Source organism: Crocodylus siamensis, chromosome 2 (genome assembly GCF_052110815.1).
Source record: "Crocodylus siamensis isolate JL-2025a chromosome 2, ASM5211081v1, whole genome shotgun sequence".
In the NCBI taxonomy this organism is placed as follows: Eukaryota; Metazoa; Chordata; order Crocodylia; family Crocodylidae; genus Crocodylus; species Crocodylus siamensis.
The window spans coordinates 109863339-109885386 of NC_143396.1; the positions used below are offsets into that span (position 1 = coordinate 109863339).

A 22048-nucleotide genomic window follows, 5' to 3' on the forward strand; every position below is an offset into this window, starting at 1 on the left:
GACCTCCAGGGTAGGGAGAAGCACCACTTCCCTTGGAAGTTGGTTCCAGCTCCTAGCCATCCTGACAGTGAAGTAGTACCTCCTGATTGGGAATGGATTAAAAAAAAAACCCTACATACCACAAACAATCACATTAACTACATAAATAGCTGAACTTACCACAGCTTCTCCTTTTTTGATGCCAAAACATGTAATTACACCATCTTGATCTCCAATAACAACCTTAAAAATATAACACGTAATTAGCTTGATTATTTTTTGCATTCCTCCTATAGATATTTTAAAAAGGAAGAATTTTCTTTATATTAGTTATGTGGATCTGTAGCACAGAAAGTAACCATTACCAAACACCACACTAAGTGATGTTAATAAGGCATGACAGGGCACTTTACAGATATAAGGACTAATAAAGTCCTATAATCTGGGAATCTAATATCTAACAATTATTTTACTACCATAATTTAATAATAATTTTTTTCACAATTGTTGATTAAAGTCCAGCTATCACTCAACAGAATGTTCAAAAGCATTTTGGGGGAAAATAAAAAAGGTTTTCCTGTGTTTGATGGTATTATTTCTTTGTTACCAAAAATTTACTAAAGAAAGTACATCATCACTTCTCCAGAGTTTGCCTGTTCCAATGTTATCTTTCCACAAAGAAATCATAAACCTGTAGTTACAAGAATATTGTTTAAAAGCTCTCATTTTCCATAATGGTTCTTAGCTAATAACATCAAACAACCAACAGCCCCAAAAGCCCACCAAACAAACAAAGGTATCAGCAAATCTTTAAACAGCATCAGCTGGGAGAAAATGTGTTCAATTTCCTAGCTAGAGGTCAAAAGATAACCTGTACTGCATTAATAACATTTATCTGTAAGAAAAACAAAACGAACAATTTAGAAAGAACAACTTCTCACTTCTAGAAAATCACTACCTTCTGTGTTGCCCTACGTCCTGATGCTGGGAGGAGCCTCATGGTCTTCTGAGATGTCACTCCCACCTATTTGAAAAAAATCACCACATTATGGAAAACATTTCAACTTCTACACTTCAAGAAAATAGGTCTTAGTGATAACATTTTCTCATTATATACATTGTGGAGAATATTCTATCTAACCAGAGTCATACAAAAGGTGAGCTGGGACTACCCAAACGCTGAACCCTAATGCTCTACAACACAGAACTCACAGATATATTTAAATGTCACCTTTAACCACTGTACACCTTTAACCACTGTACTTTCTCCATCCCTTTTATTCTACATTTTTCATGTACTGGTGTTTGTAAAAGTACCAGCCTTTTTAACAGCTCTGGAGACTATTTCTGGATATGTGGCACACACATTTATCCACAAATTCAAGACTGCTTGCACAACAGAAAAGATGTGCCATAATTTTGATACAGAAAGACTTGTCATAGTAGACTGGTCAGCTCCTTGAATGCTGCATTGCTTTGTATTTGCTGAACAATTCTGCTAATTCACCAATTTTGGCAACTGTTTTAGTCTGCTTGCAGACCTTAAAAAAAAACAAAACAAAAGCACACTTTACCAGAAGCAGAAGCATGTTACTATAACCTGGTTCTGCAATGTTGTTATAGATTGGGTGCTTCAGCAGGGCTTTTTGGCACTTTTAGCTAAAGCTGATTCAATCAGTTACTAGATAAAAATGCCCAAAAGCCCCACTAAAGCACACATAACCTATACAGAGGTTGGGTGAGCCAGGTCCAACTAATGCACTGTCTCTTCTGGGCACATGCTGCATAATCGTGCCAAGTTTAAAGTAAAGTGCCACTTTTTTATTTTTTAAACATCTTCAAGCAGCCTTAGACATGTGAATTCCTGTCTCATTGACAGCTTTTTAAAATTGATAAATAAACAAGCATAAACAGATTAATACTTGAAAGAATCAAATCATTAAAAGAGATGTTTATTAATGAGTGGTGATCCTGGTTTTCTCTGTTTCAAAATCACAAATTCTGTGATTTAAAAAACAGAAACTAAAAACAAATTCTCTAGCTAAAAAATGAAAATCCACATTTTTCTGAGATAAAATTAAACGTTACTTATATCTATCTATATCTATAAAAGTGATGTTTCACACACACACACACACACACACACACATAAATGGCATTTATATATATGTATGGCATTTCACTTACCTATATATATAAGTATCAGTTGAGCACAGTGTTTTATTGATATATTTACAATTTTAAAGCAATTTAGAAGCCTACCAGTGCCTCAATCATTATAATAAAATAAATTTTGAGTACCCATTTATTTTGGTGTTTGATTTTGCTTTTTGTATCATTGAAAATCAGAGCTCCCCCTGTCCCCTTTGCTCACCAGGACACGGGGTCAGCTGTAGCTGTCCCTCCTGCAACTTTGTGGTGCTGAGCAGCCCTGATATGCCAGTGCCCTGCCTAAGCTGTTGCCTCTCACTCTCAGCTCATAGCCTCCTGGCCCTGCCAGTGCCCCTCACTCTTGACTCACAGCCATCCCAGCCCTGTTCTAGTGTTTTACTACCCTCCTGGTGAGAAAGTTCTTCCTAATATCTAACTAAACTTCCCTTGCTGCAATTTGAGACCGTTATTCCTTGTTCTGAGATCTGCCACCATTGAGATCAGTCTAGCTCCATCCTCTTTCAAACCCCACTTCAGGCAGATGAAAGCTGCTATTAAGGCCCCCTCAGTCTTCTCTTCTCCAGACTAAATAATCCCAGTTCCCTCAGTCTCTCTTTACAAGTCATATGTCCCAGGCTCAGAACCATTTTCATTACCCAGCTTGACCACATCCTTTCTGTAGCAGGGGCCCCAAACTGGACACCAGACTCCAGGCACAGCCTCCCCAGTGCCAAGCAAAGGGGAAGAGTCCCAATGCACTACTCCCCCATGGGTCAGCTGCAAGCCCAGGTGCTGCTGCACCTCATGGGGCTCAAACCTACACCCAGCAGCAGCACAAAGGGTTGATATGCCAATACCCTGCTCTTGTCCATGCTGTATCTCCTCACTCCCAAGCCCGCTGGTCCCCTCACTCCTGACTCACAGCCCCCTTCCAGATCCTACTTTGCGATAGTCCTATGAAGATGCAGATGGCCTAAAACAATAGACCCATCAAGTAAAAACTGAACAAGGTCCCTCCAAGGATTGTAACTCCAAGTCCTGCTATTCTGGATGGGGGAAGGAGAAGCTGTGGGCAGGCAAGGGGTGGTTAATGATGCTGTCACTGCTGCCAAATTGACTGCTGACCCTATAAAGTAAGTGGTAGCGTAAGAAGAATCAAATCATGGCGTCCTGGAGAAGTTGGGCTGGAAGGGACCTCCTCCCGCTGCCGGAGGAAGGACCATCCCTCTCCAAACCATCCCCTAACAAACCACGATCTAAACTCTGCACAAGCTTACAGGAAACTGTGCCACCACCACGCAGCCCCAACACCCTGCCAGAGCCGAGGTGCCACACCAGCTAAACGCCTCCTCCTACGAAACACTGTCAACTATGCTCAGGAGATCCCGCCCGGGCCCCAGCTACGGAGGGGGGCAAAACCCCCCACAGCCCGAACCAATCCGATCATGGCAGTCAAACTCCTCCCTGGCCACAAATCTGGCAGTCTGGCAGTTGGACCTCAGCAGAGGAGTCGGACCCTGTAGCCAGGATCCTCCAGCCTCGGCCTCAGCAAGAGCGCTGGCACCGCCCAGTCAAAGCCCCTCCATCCCGCGCCGGGCGCGGCAGCGCGGGACGGGGGCTGGCCTCGTGGGTCACCTGCACGTAATCCACGCGGGCCAGCGCTAGGCCCAGCTCCATGGCGGCGGCGGCAGCGGCAACCGCTTCCCCGGGCCCCTCGGTTCGGCCCAGAGGTGGCGGCTCTACAGTTACCATGGAAGCGCAATGAAAGGCTGGGAGGGGGCCTTAAACCGGCCTCGGATTGGGCAGGGAGAGGAGGTGGGCATGCAACGCGCTGCGGGATTGGATAAAGTGTCGCTCCAAGCGTGCCTCGTATTGGGCAGAACGAGGGGGTAGGTATGAAACGTGCTGTGGGATTGGTTAAAGCGTCGCGCCCGCTCTGCGGAGTGCTGTGTGTTCTCCTGGCTGGGCGGACTGTCACTTGGTTTCCCCTGAGGAGCCACGCGGGGCGCGTGCGTGCGCCGGGGCCGGGCTCCTGTTACCGGGTGTTTCTCTTCTCCACCAGCCGAGGGCAGCTCGGAGCTGCGTCTTCTGAGCGGCGCCCTGAGGCTCGCAAGGTATCCCGGAGCCTGGCAAGGTCGAGAGCCACCGGGTTAGGCAGAAGGACACAGACAGAGAAGGAAAAGGTGTTGTGACTGTCGACATCTGACTGGCAAGGGTGAAAACTGCTGGGTTAGAAGGAGAAGGAGGGAAGGAAAGAAAGAGTGAGAGGGAGAAGACAGAGAAAAGAAGAAGAAAAGCGAGAATGAAAGGAGAGAGAAAAGGCGGGCTTTGTGACTGTTGAGACCCGTGCCCACAGCGGAGGGCCCGCAGCCATGTGCTGCGCTGCTGCATGGAGACAGTCTGCTGCAAAGGGAGGTTGCAAAGTCAAGGGCGAGTCGGGAAATGCATCTTTAATGCGCTCCCTGATGAGTTTGCTTGAGAACGTCAGTTTAGCACCCCCTCCCCTCCCCACTCCCATATTCACTGCACAGTGTAAGCAGTTAATTCAGGATTTAATTTTATTTCCGTGGTGCCACATCTTATTTACTGTGGTAAGCCTCATCCGTGCCCAGAATTGCTGCCTTAATAAGTTCCGTGTGGGGGGTGTCATACGGAGCTCGTCATCATTATAGTGTCTTGAGGTTTTTCCCACGCATTCCCTTAGCTTCACATGGCCTCTGTGAGGCAGTATTGAATCTTTTTTGTGGGGGGGGGGATGATAGGCCTAGCAAGAATAATGTGAAACAGGCCCATGAAGTCTGAATGCCGGGTTTGAGGGTCCTTGGTATTTTTCAGTGGCTTATGTGTTCAGAAAAGGGCTTCCATAGTGAGTGTTCAGCATTTCTGAAAATCAGGTCCAAGACCTTTAATGTTGTCCACTCCCACTAAAAATGAGGAACACACGTAAAAAAAAAAAAAATTGCCCAACATCATGTAGGAACTTTTTATATGTATGTATATATATGTATATAGTATTATTTTATTAATAATAATATATTATACTTCAATAATATATAAATATTTGCCCAGCATCACGTGTGTGTATATATGTTTCTACTAGGCAAATATTAATACTATTATCTATTTTAATTTTATATTATAGAAATATTATATATGCATATATTACAATATTATGTATTATATAATATTGATAAAGTTCCTACATAAGATATGTAATGTATTAGATTAAGTTATTTATAAATATATATATATATATATATAGTAGTGAATGTGTGTATGTATAAAAACAATTATACAGGTATATACACATATATGTATATTTTTTCTAGTTTTGTTCCAGATATGGCTGCATTTTTCTTTCTTTGGTTGAAAATTCCTGCAAAACATGTCTGCCTCGCATGGAAATATCGAGCAGTTCAAATCTGGCAAAGTTCTGAGCATTGAAAAAAATAGTCTTATAATAGGAAACATTAGGCAACCTTAATTGTAGACACCACAACAAGTGCTGCCTATATTTGACTGCTGTACAGTTTTACCATACAGTCCAAAATCTGGTTCTGAACTATTGGGACCAGGTAAGGAGTCATTTAAGTATGAATTTTTTATTTAACAAGTAAGCATCAGAGGCATCATTTAGAACAGTGTAACAAAATACCAGCCCTGCATAGAATCTGAATTTAAAAAAATCATCTCTACCACATGAAAGTGTAGCTTTTGACTGAGTTCACATTACGTTCAAAAGTTGTTTTTTTTTTAAAAAAAGGATCTCTAGGCCCCAGCGTTGAAAGCAAACAGTTTGCCATATTACGAAACAAACTACAGTATTTGTATGTTAAACAGTGTTATTAAAATTATATTTAGGCTTTGATATCTATTTTGAAACTTTCAAGTGCCTATTCTTCAACTATAACTTAGCATTGATAAAAGACATTTGAGCGATCCTTTACCAAGGCCCACCTGGTTATTCCTTGTATATTATATCTTACTCATACCAGTTGTTTCAGGGACTAGTGTACTATGCAGTGCATTCTGTAGATTTTATTTATGTTTCTTTGTTTTATTTTTGCAAATTGTAAAGTGCAAATAATTTTCAAAGTTTGTTCATAAAACTGTTGAAATACCAGCAATGAAATAATTCTTCAGATACATTTGTACTCTCCTGCTGAATAAATGCAAACAATGTCATGAGAGTTCTTACATTTCAGTACATTAAAAATGAACGGAGTATTTTTTGTGTGGTAAACTAATAAAATTTCCTAAGGTTAAATTTCAAAGAAGCTGTACATAAAGTTATTTAGTGCTAAAAATCTACAATATATTTTTCAAGTATAAGATACTCAGAAATATTATTGCCAATAAATAGTTGTGCTGTAGTCGAAGCCAAGGATCATTTCTAGAATCATTCACATCTCAACATATTGGGGTTTAGTTTCTCACTGAGTTTATGTATTAGGATTGCAAGTTCTTCTGTTGCTTGGGACTTGTCCTCCAAAAGTTCATAGCGAAGACTGGAAATATCTTGTTTGATTTCCTTTAGTTCACCTGTGTCAATTAATGAAGGGAATATTTTTAAGCATTGTTTATCAAACACTCAGTACATGAAATTTTGTTAAGTCAAAGCAATGCATATTTCAGAACTATTTTTACCCAAACACCTGTAAGTACACTGGAATTTCAATAATTCAGTGAAACACAGTGACACTACTTCGTATGTACAAAGAGCATCTTAGCGTCTCAAAGTGTTTTGCAAATATTAATGAATAATCCTAGCAACACTGCTGAGAGGTTGGTAAGTTAGTATTCCCATTTTAGAAAGCAGCAGCAAGGCATGACTTGCTAAGGTCACACAGAAAAAGTGTGGCAGAACTGGCCACGCTTGCAACTCACATCTCTTGAGACTGTCCTCTTCAATAACATACATATCCTTAGAAACAGAAAAATTCAGTGTATTTAAATTGTTGCTACAATTTGCCAAAAGCACTGACATAGCACTTCAATTGAAACCTTCATGATCAAAAAGTGTCTAGGTTGATCATCAACAACAACATTCATTTATTGAAGAGCACTCAGTTCAAGGATGGAAACTGTCTTGGGTTCATTCTTCTCCCAGCCATGAATTCTGATCATTCTTATGCACTACCCAACAGGAAACTGTTTGATGTGTGTTGTGTAGGGTATAAAATAAGACCTATGTTGTTCTCTTACATAATTTACTTTAAAATTAAGTGGAATCTTCATATTTCTATATTTGAAAAAATCATAATACTTAGCAATTATAGAGGGTTTTCTATTCACAATATACTTGGTGCTTTACATCTCACATGCTTCGAAACCCAGACTTAAACTTCACAATATCTCTGTGAGGTAAATATGGCACAGTGTATATTATCTCTATACTATATCTGAAGAATTGGAAGTTTTAGCTCAGACGAGTTGCCCAGGGTCACTCAAGGAGAATCAGTGAAAAAGCTGAGATCACAAGTAGGTCTCCTGATTTGGTTCAGGGTTCTGAATACTTGATCTAAAATCCATATGCAGATACATGATAGAGCAAATAGTTCCAAAAGATTTGTGCTTTCTCAAGAAGTTTGGTGACAAAGCACTATCCTTTTGTCACATCTCTCCTGCTTTGCAGAAGATGTATGTACATACCAAAGTCCAAAAAATACCAAAATGAGATTATACCTTTAGTTTTCTTGATACAACTACGGACATATAGGCATCTGGTTAAAAAATGCCCACTTGAACTATACACTGTATTAGTTATTTTCGTACAACTCTTTGCAACTTCTAGCCGGTCCGCACCTGTGGGACTTGTCACATGTGGCTTCCCTTTTCCATTCTAGTCTTAGTCAGAAATTAGTTCAATGACAGGACACATCAAGAGTTGTCTGTTTAATTACTGGTAGAATTTGGGGCTTTAATGTTTTCAAATGTTTTATCTTTATCCTTCATCATTATTTTATTGGTTCTCAAACATACTGAAATTCCTGTTCATAAAAAAATATTATATACGGTATAGTGTAGCAATTTATTTTCAAGCCTAATAGGAGAGCAGCTCTTCAATTGTTTAAGATTTAAGGTGCTTAAAGATCTATCATTTTACAGAGAACTTTGGACTACAGATGAACTGTGACCACAGCTGCTCTCTTCTCAGCATACTACATAGCTAGTTTGATGTGTTCTATCAGAGCCATGGAACTTTATAGCTGAATGTAATTTCAACATGGTTTTATGGAAGAGAGGAAACAAATCATACACAGCATGATACAATACCACCTGTTCAGCTGAGATGAAATGGAGAGGAAAGGTGGTCTTATGGCTGAAGTATTAAACCAAAAGAGCTGAGTCCATTTCTTTGCTACAGCACAGACTTCCTGCATGACTTTGGACAAATCACTGAATCTTTTCAGTTTCCATATTATCCCAATGGGGACAATAATACATCCTTTTTCCCCCATCTTTATCCATCTTTTCCACTGACACTGTATATGTTGTGTAGCGAATATTATTTTTCACTTCATATTTGTGCTAAGTGCACCTAGTAAAATAAATAATACGTAACGTAACAGTATCAGGAAGTGTTATGTTTACAATGTCTCTCACCTTCATTTACTTCATCATTTTCTTTGTCCACTTGTGCTTTCAAAACATAACGTTTTATAAGTCTTTTCATGATTTGCTGTTGGATAAAAATCATATCATCAGTTAAGCATTTAGACAAACTTCATCCTACTCACTAAAATTCTTCAGCAAGCCTGTAAATCAAGCACTTTATAGCCAAGAGGTCAACACTATCTTTGCTTTCTTTGGTGGGAAAAACAGTAGTATAATGAAGTGTGGCAGGGAGGATGGGAAGGGCACCAGGCCCAGGTGCACTGCCAACCCTAGATGGGGGAAGGGAGAGGTACAAAAAGAGTGGAGCTACACTGCTGGTCCAGCCTCTTCCACTATTGCTGCCACTGCCACATCCCCAGTAGTGCAGTCACTGACACTGCCCCATGCTTGGCTGCTGGCCAGGGGGCTCAAGCAGCCAGTTGCACCTCTGAGACAAACTAATACAGCATAATTTCTTCCTCATCCACTTACCTCTCATCTATAGCTCAGCCCAAGAAGCATCTTAACTGGAGATGTGCAGAAGTTATGAAAATATTTTCAGGAAATTGTTGCTTCAAACAGTTTCAAGGTTGCAACAAAAATTTTTCATACCTAAATCATGTAACACTGTCCAATGTTCATGTGATTTTGCTGGAAAGCCATGTTTATTTGAAAATGTGTTGATTTTTTTAAACGGAAAACATTAAAATTTTGCAAAATTTGCAAAGAGGGTAATATTGCTTTTTTTGCCACAAAATGCCTAAGTCTTCCAAAATGAAAATATTTTCCATTAAATTGCAAACAAGGTACTAACTTCTTGTTCAACTTATCTACAGCACACACTCTGTATGTTGGGAGTCACAACTGGCCTTTCCATTCACACATTCCTTATGAGTTGCCTTCCCCATCCTTTACTTATTAAGGTCTCATACTACCACTTTGTGCCACAACAGTAACTGTGTCACTGCACATACCCTGCAATTTAGAGGACTTGCAACCTTCCACAGGGCTGTAAAGCTGCTCTTTACTGATCAGACTGACAAAATGCATTATATGCTGAATAGACTGTTGAGAGGTGATTCATAATTTTTAACTAGTTGTAGATAATACCTGTAAAATGATCTGAAAAATACATTGCCCAATATCCACACAAGCTTATATAGTTATTTCACCTTATAAGTCAATCAGCTGCACTTGGTAAAAGAGCCAAGTGTTGCTTGAAAAGAACTGCAGGACTTAGCAATAATGTCCTACGCACAGGTCATTTGCCGGGGATTAATGGCTAGGTGGGGTTATTAATCATAAGCTCCTTCCAGCCGGTAATTAACACCTAGTACTTATTGTTATTGCTTAATATTTTAATTACGGACCTGTGTGCAGAGCCTAATAAGTAGCATGCTTTGTACAATGTCAGCAGGAATGGACACCACCAATCCCAGAGCACAGAACACTGCTGCTGCTCTGCAGCCATTGCTTTCACTTCCCCCAGTTACGTTATTCCATCCCTCTTGACACTGCTGTGAAGAGCTACTTTGTGCCATGTGGTGGGCATTGGTTTATCCATCAGATGGACATGAAATAATCACATACACATGTATCGATGCTGTCTTATGGGTGATGTGCTTACAAACTTTCTGTAGGCAGGCAGCTCCCTACTACAACAGAAATATGATATTTTACAGTGTACGAAGACTTCTGCAACTAATGATGGGAGCAGGGTTTGCCCCTAAATATGTACCATTGCCCAGAGGATGAGAACTTCACTTCAGCACATTCAGCCCAAGGAGTAAGCATCCTGAGACTGGACTGGAATCACGCATCCTGTAAAGTATTGAACTCTGATAGCCACTAACCTACCCTACGCGATTTTTTTCAAGAGAAAAAATAGCCTCAAGTCAACATGAAGGTCAGATGAATCAAAAGTAACAAAAATATTTTATTTGGGGAAAAGTCTGTTGAACTGTATTATTTGAACTATATTCTTGGATTTAATGTATGGGGATCACTGCTTAAAACAAACCAGTTGATCCCTGTGGTTGATGGTGGTGAGCCTGAATTTATATTGTGTTGGGATCTTCCTATAGGATGTTTCTTTAGCTCAATGTATGTACAAGACACAACTGTTTACAAAATGGTTATATCCAAATAAGTCAGATAATTTATAGTTAAAAATGGTTGTATCTCACTTAAAATTGTAATGCACCATCCCTTAGATTTACACCTTTACATCTTGTAGATTCAGTCCCTTTGCAGTATATATTTTAGTTTAATTCACTATTGTTATCTTTGGCATGGCTTTCATAGCATGGGTCACAATTTAAAAAGGAAGATTAAGTTTTTCTTTCCTGCCCATTCATAATCATTTGGGCCATCTCCTTTCTTATTCTAATCCCATCAACCAACTTTCCTCCCCTTCTTGAGCTCAAAACAAACATGTAGTAACTACAAGTAGGGTGGTGTCACACATTCACTTGCCACAGCTGCAAATCATTGGAATATACTGACCTATTAAAGTTTGTAGCACTTAGGAGATAATCCTTGCCTGAAAGGGACAACTTTGCAAATCCATGGGGGCACTTAACATTTGCGAAACTGGTTGAACTTGCATCTAAATGCCCTGTGAACATCTCAGTTATGCCATTTCAAGTGAGGAGTATCTCTGGCTTACCCTACCCAGATGATGTTGTAGTAACAGCAGTCTGCTCCCACCAAGATAAGGCGAACACTTTGGGTTTTCCAGCATCCCAGGATGCAATACTCAAATCCTGCCTCTACTCCCACTCAATGAACTATCTCCTGAGCCCTACTGGCAAGGATAGCACTGTCTGGGGGCAGGTGGAGCCCTGCCAGTGCCAGGCAGGGATTTGTGGTGGTGGGAACATGAAGCCAGGAGCATGGAGCATGAGGCTGGTATCATGGAGCTGGGGAGCCCTCCACAGACCCCTGCCAACCCAATTCCAGCCCCCCAGCCATGGGTAACTGGTGCCACCTTAGCTGGGGGGGCACGCAGGGGTGCCCCTGCAGTCAATCTCTCTGACTGGGGGACGAAGGGGGGGTTTCTCCCACAAACAATCTTGCTGACTGGGGGGGTCCTTCACAGCTGATCGCAAAGCAGCTGCAGTGCGGCTGGTCGGGGGTGCACCAGCGTTCTCAGGGGGTGCACGTGTAGCCCTATGTACTCCCTATGCATTGCCACTGTCTCAGACCTCCAGTCTTCCCCAGTGGCAAAAGCCACAAAAAAAATCAATCAGCTAGTTAATCAAGGTTAATTAAAATTTTTCCACACTGCCTGGCCCTTTTCCCCCCCAAGATCCACCAGCTGTGTCCTGCTCAGGAGGCTTGATAGGGCTGTAGCATCCCTCTACATCTCCCTTGTTCTCACCTTTGTGTCACAGGGGTGGGAGAGAGCTGTGTTGTGGAGAGTCTGGAAGCCGGACTGCAGAGCCACAGGGGTTTAGTGTGGCAAGAGGGTGGAGTTGCGAAGAGTGGAATAGAATGATTTTCCACAGTTCCACGCTCCCACTGCACAGCAGCTCTATGACAGCCCCAGGTCATATGGAGCTGCAGGCACCCAGTCTACACAGCAGACTTCTGCAAGCTTGGTGTACCTATCAGGTGTGAAAAAGAATTGGTCTCTAACTAACCTAGCTCAACTGGGAAATGTACAGATATAGTGACAAAACTGTGCTGTTGTGAGGAAAGCGTACTTTGTTTGGAAAGTGGGGCCTGAAATAAATTATGGTGGCAAGGGTGCAGTTTACCTGTATCAGCCTTAGGAACACTTTACAGGTGTAGTGTCCTCATATACCTATCCAGGCGTGTGGACATAGCCACAGAAAAAAAAGAGTGGGGGTAATGTCTGTCTTAAATTTGTCATAAGAATGGACAGAAGACTACAGAAATTTAAATAGTTTAATTACAATGACTACTATTTAACTGATTTCCTCTTGAGTCAATCATTGCTTAACTCCCAGGGCACCGGTCAGGTCAAGTACTGTTCCACACCTATAGGGTTTGCTAGGTAGCAGGGAAATGGCTCTGGATTGGGAAATGGCTCTGGATTGTAACCTTTGGTTTCATCCTTTCCAGTTTGCCCAGCAAACATCCTGGCAGAACCCCCATTTTCTTATCCCACCTGTCATCCCGCTTTGTCCTTCTTCCATCTGCCATAGGGGTGTTGTGAAAAAGGAAAGCACATGTGACAGTATTTTGTGCTGTCACTACAATGCTGGCCTAATCCATCAATAAAAACAGCTAAATATTTGGTAGGGGAAAGGTTGGACTCATTTGGTAGATGGCTATTCACTAGGCCTGTGCGAAGCAGAAAGTATTCAATTTGGATTCAGATTCAGCCTATTCGGAGTAACAGTGATTCGATTTGGTGATTTGAATCTCTGTCCCGATTCGCTCCAGCTAATTTGGATTTGCTGATTCAGCGCCGATTTGGAGATTCGGCCATAGACTATAATGGGGAATCATGAAAATACCTACAACTTTATAATTTTTTTGCAGATTCAGATGAAAACAGCAGAGATGGTAGCCTCTTTTGAGGGCATGACACCTGCCAAGTTTCAAGGAGATAAGTGCAGTAGTTTCTGTGAACATGCACCTCAAACTATTGAAAGCAAAACTCGTATCACTTGTGTGTGTTAAGGCAGAGTGGGATGAATACAGCAGGGATGTAGCCCCTCATACAGGCATGAGGCCTGCCAGGTTTCAGGCAGAGTGGTGCAGGGGTTTCTGTGAAAGTGAACCTCAAGGTTTTGAAAGCAAATAAAAAAAGCAAATAGGTGTGGAGTGATGACAGTGGCACTCACTCCGTCTGCGCGTGGAGCTTGGAGAACCCCAGCAGTGGGAGGATCACCTTCAGGAACACCAGCTGCTCCACCAAACCAGGATCCAAGGAGGTGTGGTGGGATGTCACAACATCCCCAGCACCGCTGAACACCCTCTCACTTGGAACACTGGTCAGTGGACAGGACAGGTGATCCTGGGCAACCGTGGCCAGATCATGCCACACCAGGCTGCGGGTTGCCCAATAGGCCAAGGGGTCACAGTGTAGCAGCTCCATGTCCTCAGCAAGATAGGTAGCCACCAAGGCCCCTATGCTATCTGCCTGATCTGGACCCCAGCACTAAAGCCATGCCCTTGGCCCACATTGGCAGCAGCTGTGGTGGAGGAGATTGGCTTGTGATTGGAGTGCTGGCACAGGAAAGTGGATCCCCCTTTTCCATGTCCCCCTCTGCCCTTCTGGCTCCCTGACTCTGTACATCAGCACCTCCATCCAGTGATTGACAGTTCTGCTGCTGCAGATGCTCCCCTTCACCCTCAGGTTGTACGTCTGCCAGCAAGTGGACTGTGCTGGACTGCAAGGGATCCAACCTTTTTCTATGCCCTCCTTCAGCTGCTTCACCAGTGCCTGCACCTCTGGTGAAAGCAGCTTGCCCCAGCCAGGAACATCGATCCCTTGGAACTTCTCCATTTCATTCTCAGGCTCCTTCACTATGGGGATCACCTGGCTAAGGAGGGCATCACCTGCACTGAGGCTCTGAGGCTCTCAGTGGTCTTAAGGAACTGCTTGAGGACCCCTAAGATCTGGGAGACTGTATCCCATTCTGTTTTGTTAAGGGGGCTGCTGATCCCAATCTCCCTGACCAAGGCCATCTCATGGATGGCCTTCTGTTGCTCAACCAGTCTTTCGAGCATCAGGTATGTGGAGTTCCACTGAGCCTCCACATCCTGCTTGATTTTGTGCTGTGGGATGCTCAGCTCTGCCTGTTTGTCCCTCAGCATCTTGTCCCCCTGATGCTCTAGTGGAAGTAGTCTGCCACCTTCCTGCATTTTGAAATAAAACTCACTAGTAGTGATGGCACTGTCACCAGGATCCCTGTCCCCCTCTAAGGCATCCCTGACTACAAGATGTAACTTTGCACCACACAGCAGATGCCAACAAAGCTGGCATCATGCACTGCTTTGACCATATTGTCCCCATTGTTGGTGAACTCACGGGTGAGCTTGTCCTGCCCAACTAGCCATGTGGTTCATGGCCACCATGATCTCCCTTGCTGTGTGGGACTCATCCATCACCTCCATTTGAAAAAGAGCCCACTGATGCCCTGACTGATCACATCAGTGCCCTGTGAGGGAGAGGTAGGCATGATCTCCACCCTGGCTGCTCCAGATGTCAGAGGTGAAATGCAAGGCTACCTGCAGACCTGCCTTCTGCAACTCCTCCCTCAAGTACTCCCTGCATGCCTCATACAGGTAGGGCACCACAGTCCTGCTAAAGGTGGTACATCCAGGCACTTGGTATAATGGGGCCACAAGTGCCATGAGCTGCCTTAACCCTGGATGGCCAACAAAGGAGAAGGGCTGGCCATCCAGAGCAAGCATCTCCCCAATTCTCTGGGTGACCTTGCTTGCCATCAGAACGCAACCCCCTTTGTCTCTGCCTTTCCCCCACTGGTCCAGGGTGGCCTGTCTCTGCTTCTTGGAAACGGGGGCTTTGGAGTGAGAGGGGGACTTTTTTGGGAGCACGCTCCCACTGGTGCCAGGCTGAGGAGGAACAAGGGCAAGGAGGTGCTGCCTCCTGAGATGCAGCAGCATCACTGTAGTGGCAAAGTGTTTCACATCCTTACCCTGGCTGATCTGCCTTCAGCAGTGCTGGCAGATACTATACCTGTGATCAACTGCCACCTCAGAATGATCCCACACTGCACTACCCACCTGTTTCTGGGTTGCCGGTGGGGATTCTGCCTTATCCCCCTCCTCACCAGGCAGAGGCACATCAGGAGAAGGAGCTGAGCCACCTGCCCCCACAACCTCCTCCAACCTCCTCCAAAGTGCCTTCCAGAAGAGACCTGCCTCTAAGAGAACTCTGAGAGGTGTGAAGCACAAACTCAGATTCTCCCTCCGTCCCCAGAATTTCCTTCACTGTGGCCCTCAGCTCCTATGCTTCCAGATCCAGCTTCTCCTCTGGCACTGGAAGGCTCATGCTGGGAACTGAAATTGGGGTGGAGAATCTCATGCTGCTGCTGGTTAGTGATGGTGGTGCAGGTGCAGGCACTGCTACGTCATCCTTGCTGCCACTAGCTGCTGAAGACTCATTGCTGAAAGAGGGTGCATCTATGTTTGGGGCGGGGGGGAACTTGCAGTTCTCCCTCTACCACCTCTCCAATAGAGATTTTGGGGACCGATATCAATAGCCAATATTTAAGGAGGCCAATACCAATCTGATATCTGATACAGCTCCCTCCAGGTCGTAAGTCCGGTATGGTGGAAGGGGAGGGAAGGGGCATGGGGCAGGGGGCAAATCAACGCCCCCCACAGTGAGGGAGGGGGCAGAGGCAAGCACTGCCCAGCCAGGGTGAGAGGGGGGTGTGGCATGGGGCAGAGGCTCGGCTCGGGGGGTGGGGGAAGCTCCCACTGCTGCTTGCACTCCAGGTGAGTGGGGGTCGTGTGCCCCCAGATGTGTGGTGTGGGGTGAGCTGTAGCTGCAGGGTGAAGCTGTAGCCAGTGCTGCATGGCTTTTTTGGTGGGGGCTAGGCTTGTAGCAGGCTCTGGCAGTGCTGGGAGGAAGCTGCAGCCATCCCAAACTTCATTGCAGCTCTGCTCCCAGTCCCGCACTGCCACCTGCCCCAGCTCTGGCTTTTCCCAGTGCTCGGGTGGAGGTGGGGCATTTAGCCGGGCTGCACTGGGCAGAGGCATGGGGCTGGGAGCAGAGCTGCGGTGAAATATGGGTTAGCTACAGCTTCCACCCAGCACTACCAGAAAATGCTCCAAGCCCAGTCCTTGCCGAGAAGAGCCACACAGCACCAGCTCCAGCTCCACCCCACAGCTGCAGCCTGCCCTGCCCCATGCAGATCTAGGGGCACATGCCCTTCCACCCCTGCCCTCTTGGGGTGCAAGCTGTGGCAGGAGCTGCCCCCACCACATGAGCTGCAGCTCCATCCTGTGACCCCCTGCTGCCTGGCTGGGCAGCGCCTCCCCTGCCCCTGCCCCTGCCCCCTCTCTTACCATGGGGGGAGTTGATCTGCCCCCCACGCCACATCCCTCTCCCTTCCCCTTCCAACTTACCAGCTGGAGGCAGCTCTCCAATCTGCCGGCTCTGCTCCGTGCTGCGTCACAGCTGCCTGCAGCACAGGCATTTATCAGCCAAATTATCAGTCCCATCAGGCCAATATCTGATAGAGACAATTTTCTTTATATTGGTACTGGACTGATACCAGACCAATGTATCGGTGCACCTCTAGATTGGATACAACTTACAGGAAGAGAGACTAGCTACTAAGAGACTAGATAGCAAGCAAGAGCCTTTCAAATGCTACTGCTCCAAGAGACACAGCTCACAAAAAGCACAGATCACTTCAGACACAGCTTGATATGTTGTTTCTATGATCCTCCTACAGAGCACTGCAGTTGGAAGGGAACTCAGAGAAAGATCACAGTCACTGTGTTAATGAAAGTGGAATTTAGACATCTAAGGTATTATTTTAAGGTGTCACCAGACTCAAGAAGGCAGTTTATATCATTATTTTATTGTTTGGAAGGTTCTGTTTGAAACTATGAGGTCTAGACACTTATCTCTTTTAAGACAAAAAAGTTGAGACTGCAAAGTCTGAACCACATAAATACTTCAAGTACTTGCAATCTGTTTTTACACCCCAAATACAAAAGCTCTTTTTTGGTTACTCATATTCTTGCCCTGCTCATATCTGAGTCTTTGCAAATGTATTTTCACTCATGTCTGGCCTAACATAAACAGTAGGTTCTGCACATTCATCAGGGACTCAGAGCAAATATTCTTCGCCTGCTGAGCTAAGGAGTCTCTCACAGGTGCCTCATTACAGCAGACAGGAACAAACCTACCCCTCATCTCTAAAAATTACAAGTTGTTGAAGTAGAAAGCTCACACAGTTGTTGAAGTAGAAAGCTCTTCACAGAAAGCAAGAGGAGAGAATGCCTACCCAATGGTCTCTTGAGCTTTTCCCAGAAAACTGCTTCAGTCACATGCTGCACAGGCTTTCAAAATGATCAGGTCAAGGAAAGACCTACTACAGTGCAGTTTGGTTTTTAATGTTTTAAATGATAAGGCTTGAAAACAAGCAACAAGTACCATCTTAGACACTGACTTCTCTGCTTTTTGAGAGAATTCTTGTGCTTTTTTGTGAATATGTGGTGTGTTAGAAGCATATAAATTTTGTCATTGGCCTCACACAGTCACATTGCTCTAAACTAGCATCCAATAAAATCCTTACCTGATAGCGTGTTGGCTGATTGAGAATGCTGTTAAAACTGTGTGATTCGAAAACCCTTGAGTTAGACTGAGTGAAGAGGTTTAACTAGGAAACAATAAAACTAAATTAGAACACACTGTATGGAATTCATGGCTACAACCCAGCTTCACCTTTTTATCTTGTAACCTAAAGGAATGATATGGTGCATTTTTTCAGAATAATGTTTTCAGAAGATACTGAAAACAAATTAGGCTCTGATTTTCAGCAAAACATGTAAGCATGTGTTTAATATCAAACTTGTGTACAAGGCCTCACTATTTAGAAAAGAGCTTAAGGAACATACTTAACTTTTATGCTTCTGCTTTGCTGAATCATGAGGAATAATAATAGATTTGAAAAACTAGTCACCATCATATTATTAGTGCAACAATTTACATAGTATAGCCATCAGAGTCCAAGTACTTAAATAGACAGTTTAGTAACAATATAAGACAAGAAGAAAAATGGAAAGATGGTCATATGACTAAACCATAATAGTTGGTACTACAAGATCTGGGGCTTGATTCTTATTTCACGTATACCAGTGAGAATTAGAAGTCACAACAATGAAAATTCTGTGTTTGTAAGAAAAGAATCTGACCCCTTAGTTCTATTACTGGCTTTCTCATGAAATTAATGTGTGACCATTTAAAACAAGTCAGTTAAAGATGACCTATAAAAGATTTAAAAAATGGAATTTATATTCAATTTGCTTCTCTGTAAAGAGGTGCTGATGTAGTAGTAGTAATCGTAATCATGGTTGTTTTCACACCATAATTTCAAGTTTTTATCTATGCTGGATGGCTCTATAGTGACTAGAGTAAAAGTGCCATTTTAAAGTCAAACTGGTTCAGAGAGACATGACCTACTTCATCAGATGCATCTGATGTCTCCAAGGTGTCATCCTGCCCTACCTTATGCCTGACTTCAGAGTAACAGGACTAGCCATCTCACTAGAATATAAGTGATATGAGGACATCACACAAAACTACATAGCTAAACAGTTTTAAAATACATCTTTAAACACTTATTTAACTCCATGAATGGCACGTGCCCCCAGTGGCTGGAGGGGGCATGGCTGCGCTGGTGGTGGTGGTGGTGGTGGTGGCAGTGGGAGCCAAGCAGCGGTAAGCTGGGAGCTCCTGCAGACGCCGCCAGCACTGTTGGCAGTGGGGAGCATGTGCCAGGGACTGGCGACTGCCTGCAGGCGCTGCCGGCAACGTTAGCAGCAGCCAGCAGTGAATGTAGACTGGCTGCAGACGCCGCCAGCGGTGGTGGTGGCAGCAGCACCTTTTTGCAGGGGGTGCACCACCATGCTCAGGGCACGTGCACCTGCGTGTACCCCCTATGTGTCACCCCTGTTTAACTCCACTGCTTAAGTAACACACAGGCAAAAATATTTCGTTGTTAAAGACAGGTCACAACAAACATGTGTTAGGCTCCTAAATAGTTCCTGATTTATCAGGAAAATAAAACCAAACTTGACATTTCTGACATTTTTTAAGGTAAAACAAAGCAACCAAAAATTATTTTAGAAACACGTGTTCAATACTTTCATATTTATGGCTACAAATCTAATTTATATTAAAAAAATCCCATGCAGGTCATCTTTAACTTGTTTGTGCCCCATTTTCCAGTCTGCAAATGAGGACAATGATTATCTACTTTAAGTAGGTGTTGCCACACACATTTCAATATATGTAAAGAACATCCAAATGATCTGATGGAAGATGTTACATAAAGTCTAAGCATTATTATATAACAAATAGATGATTATTCCTCATCTTTGTTGGGTACATAGCTTTAGTCATGGACAGGACTGAGGACTTGCATACCATACTGGCTACACTTGATCCTTCGCCTTTTCTAGTGATGAAAGGACAAATGGCTTTCCAGATCTTCAGCCTTTTACCTTAAGTCTACTAGTGACATATTTCTGATCAAACTTGAAAATTTCTTTGTTCAATATTTAGGTAATTTTTTGGGGAATTATTTATTGGATATTGCTGAATTTTTTGGATATTGTTAGAATTGTTTTCTCCTTCAGTTATATTTGGTAAATGGATCTTGTCCTATGAAAATTAATAATTTTCCTTTCTTTTTATGCACTAATTAAAGGCATCTGGTATATAGAAATAAAAAAATAAAATACTTGATTAATTACAGTACCATCCTTTACAAGTACATATTATCCCCCTAAAAGTTGAAGGAAATCAAAACGCTAGACGAGAAGTGTAGTGCAATGAAAACTTTTCAGTACCTACCCTAGACTTGGAGTTACCTATTCCCATTTCGATATCTTTCTGCAACCTTCTTCTTCTGCATTTAGAAAAGTTAATGATTCTCATGATGAAATAGAAGAAAGACTTTGGGCTAGGTACAAGACTGAATGGAGGGGGTAATGTTTTTCCATCATCAAAGTAAGATAACCAGAGTTTAGAACGAGCAAATTTCCACTCCACATCACTGTCATCCTGTGTTAGAGACAAAAAAGAAATGTCTACTATATCTTATATACCTCTGGGCTTTATGTAACTCTGGGCACTTCCAAAAGGAGTGTATTTTAAATAGCTCCTGTTTTTGTTTTATATAGAAATGTGATGAACTTGCTAGTGCGAAAGATTCCCAGTAGTTCCACAGAAATTCAGCTGTCTTATCAAGTCTATTTTAACTTAATTCCAGCTGTGTCTATTTACATCAGCTTCTTTTTGTCATATTTAGTTCAAGCATGTGAACAGTTCAAAAAGTGTTATTTTTTTTCACTGAATGAAAGCTAATCTATTATGTCCCAGCTATTAAAAGTCAGTTATTTTTAAAAAGTCATCATTTTCATCTATAAATTGCTCACTTGAATTTGATACTTATGCAAGTGAGGAAATTACAGTATTTGCTTTTAGGCAGTATATTGGAGAAGGTAATACACAAGCTTTTCCATGAAGCCTTGCCTAGGGGTGTCAGCTCTGACATCTGGCTGCCTTTAATAGGTGACTAAAATATCAAGTTTCTTCTGCAGTTACCAATAGCAAGGAGCAAGCAAGTAGATTTTATGCCAAGATTAATAAATTCTCAGAGTAGTTTTGCATATCTGGTGCAAGGCAAAATATGAACAAATTCTCCAAAGATGAAAAGTTAGTTTATTCCAACTGACTTCAGATTTAACATAGTTTTCACTAACAAGATAGATGCAATACAGCTGGGAAATGTATATGCATATCTTTGTATTATCATTTTTTTCCTTTTATTTTAAATATATTTGTCATTTTAGCACTCACCAAAATGCCAATTATAGCCCAGAAAACTTATGAGAATCAGTACAGGACAAAGTGATCTTCCTCATTTTATCTTGTAAAGTTGAACTGCAGCTGAATTACAACTCAGAGTTAGAGGTTATGATATAATTCAGTTCCTTTGATAATTACTGACATTGCTACTCTTGTTGCCAACAAGAATCAATACATAGCTGTGATAGCGTCTGAAAGACTAGGCTTGACTGAAATCATTTCCACATAGTTCATTCAACCATCATCAGATGGCAATATCTTTTACTTCCTGCTGACACAGGCCAGTTGCATGTGAACAGAGAAAGAAGAATAGCCCTCAAAGTTTGTGATGTTACAGTCACACTTGGTACAAGTGGTACATCTCTTCCTAATAATATAACTTCCCTGTAACCTTTACATGTGTTCTGAGTGTCACTGTTTTTCATTTCAAAACCACCTAAATTCTGCGGACCACAGATTAACTAGCATCAAAAATATACTTTTCCTTTTGTAAGAGTTATGAAGTTTTGACTTTGAAAGCAGTAATTTTTGTCAGGGTTGTTATACTTTATTGCACAGCACATGAATGGTAAACCTCTATGCTGAATTCATTAAATTTCAAAATTAAGTTTTCTCTCCTATTGCTCTCTTTTAGATGAAATATGGCCATAAGATAAACTGCAAGCATTACAATTTGCCACTTAGCAGGTGTGGAGATGTACAGCCAGTGAGTTTTCAGGACATATGGCAATGAGCAGCTAAGATTAGAAGCAAGTTTTAAATATT

The 22048-nt window shown here is 42.7% G+C and overlaps 2 protein-coding genes across 6 annotated transcripts in view; both read right to left on the reverse strand.

The window, feature by feature from the left end:
• Window positions 1–4050, reverse strand: part of BBS7 (Bardet-Biedl syndrome 7) — a 51832-nt gene extending 47782 nt beyond the window's left edge. Inside the window, exons 1-3 of one of the 4 annotated variants that reach the window (XM_090036578.1) lie at window positions 3766–4050; window positions 938–1003; window positions 160–222 (exon numbers count right to left, since the gene is read on the reverse strand). In XM_090036578.1, coding sequence (XP_089892704.1) covers window positions 160–222; window positions 938–1003; window positions 3766–3882 — 246 coding nt within the window. In that variant the 5' untranslated portion in view covers window positions 3883–4050. The other 3 variants (XM_090036579.1, XM_090036580.1, XM_090036581.1) reach the window with 3 other exon arrangements.
• A 1278-nt stretch (window positions 4051–5328) lies between these two features.
• TRPC3 (transient receptor potential cation channel subfamily C member 3) overlaps window positions 5329–22048 on the reverse strand; it is a 77504-nt gene continuing 60784 nt past the window's right edge. Inside the window, exons 9-12 of one of the 2 annotated variants that reach the window (XM_090036585.1) lie at window positions 20267–20476; window positions 17985–18068; window positions 8737–8812; window positions 5329–6672 (exon numbers count right to left, since the gene is read on the reverse strand). In XM_090036585.1, coding sequence (XP_089892711.1) covers window positions 6530–6672; window positions 8737–8812; window positions 17985–18068; window positions 20267–20476 — 513 coding nt within the window. In that variant the 3' untranslated portion in view covers window positions 5329–6529. The remainder of the gene's footprint in view (window positions 6673–8736; window positions 8813–17984; window positions 18069–20266; window positions 20477–22048) is intronic. The other variant, XM_090036586.1, reaches the window with a different exon arrangement.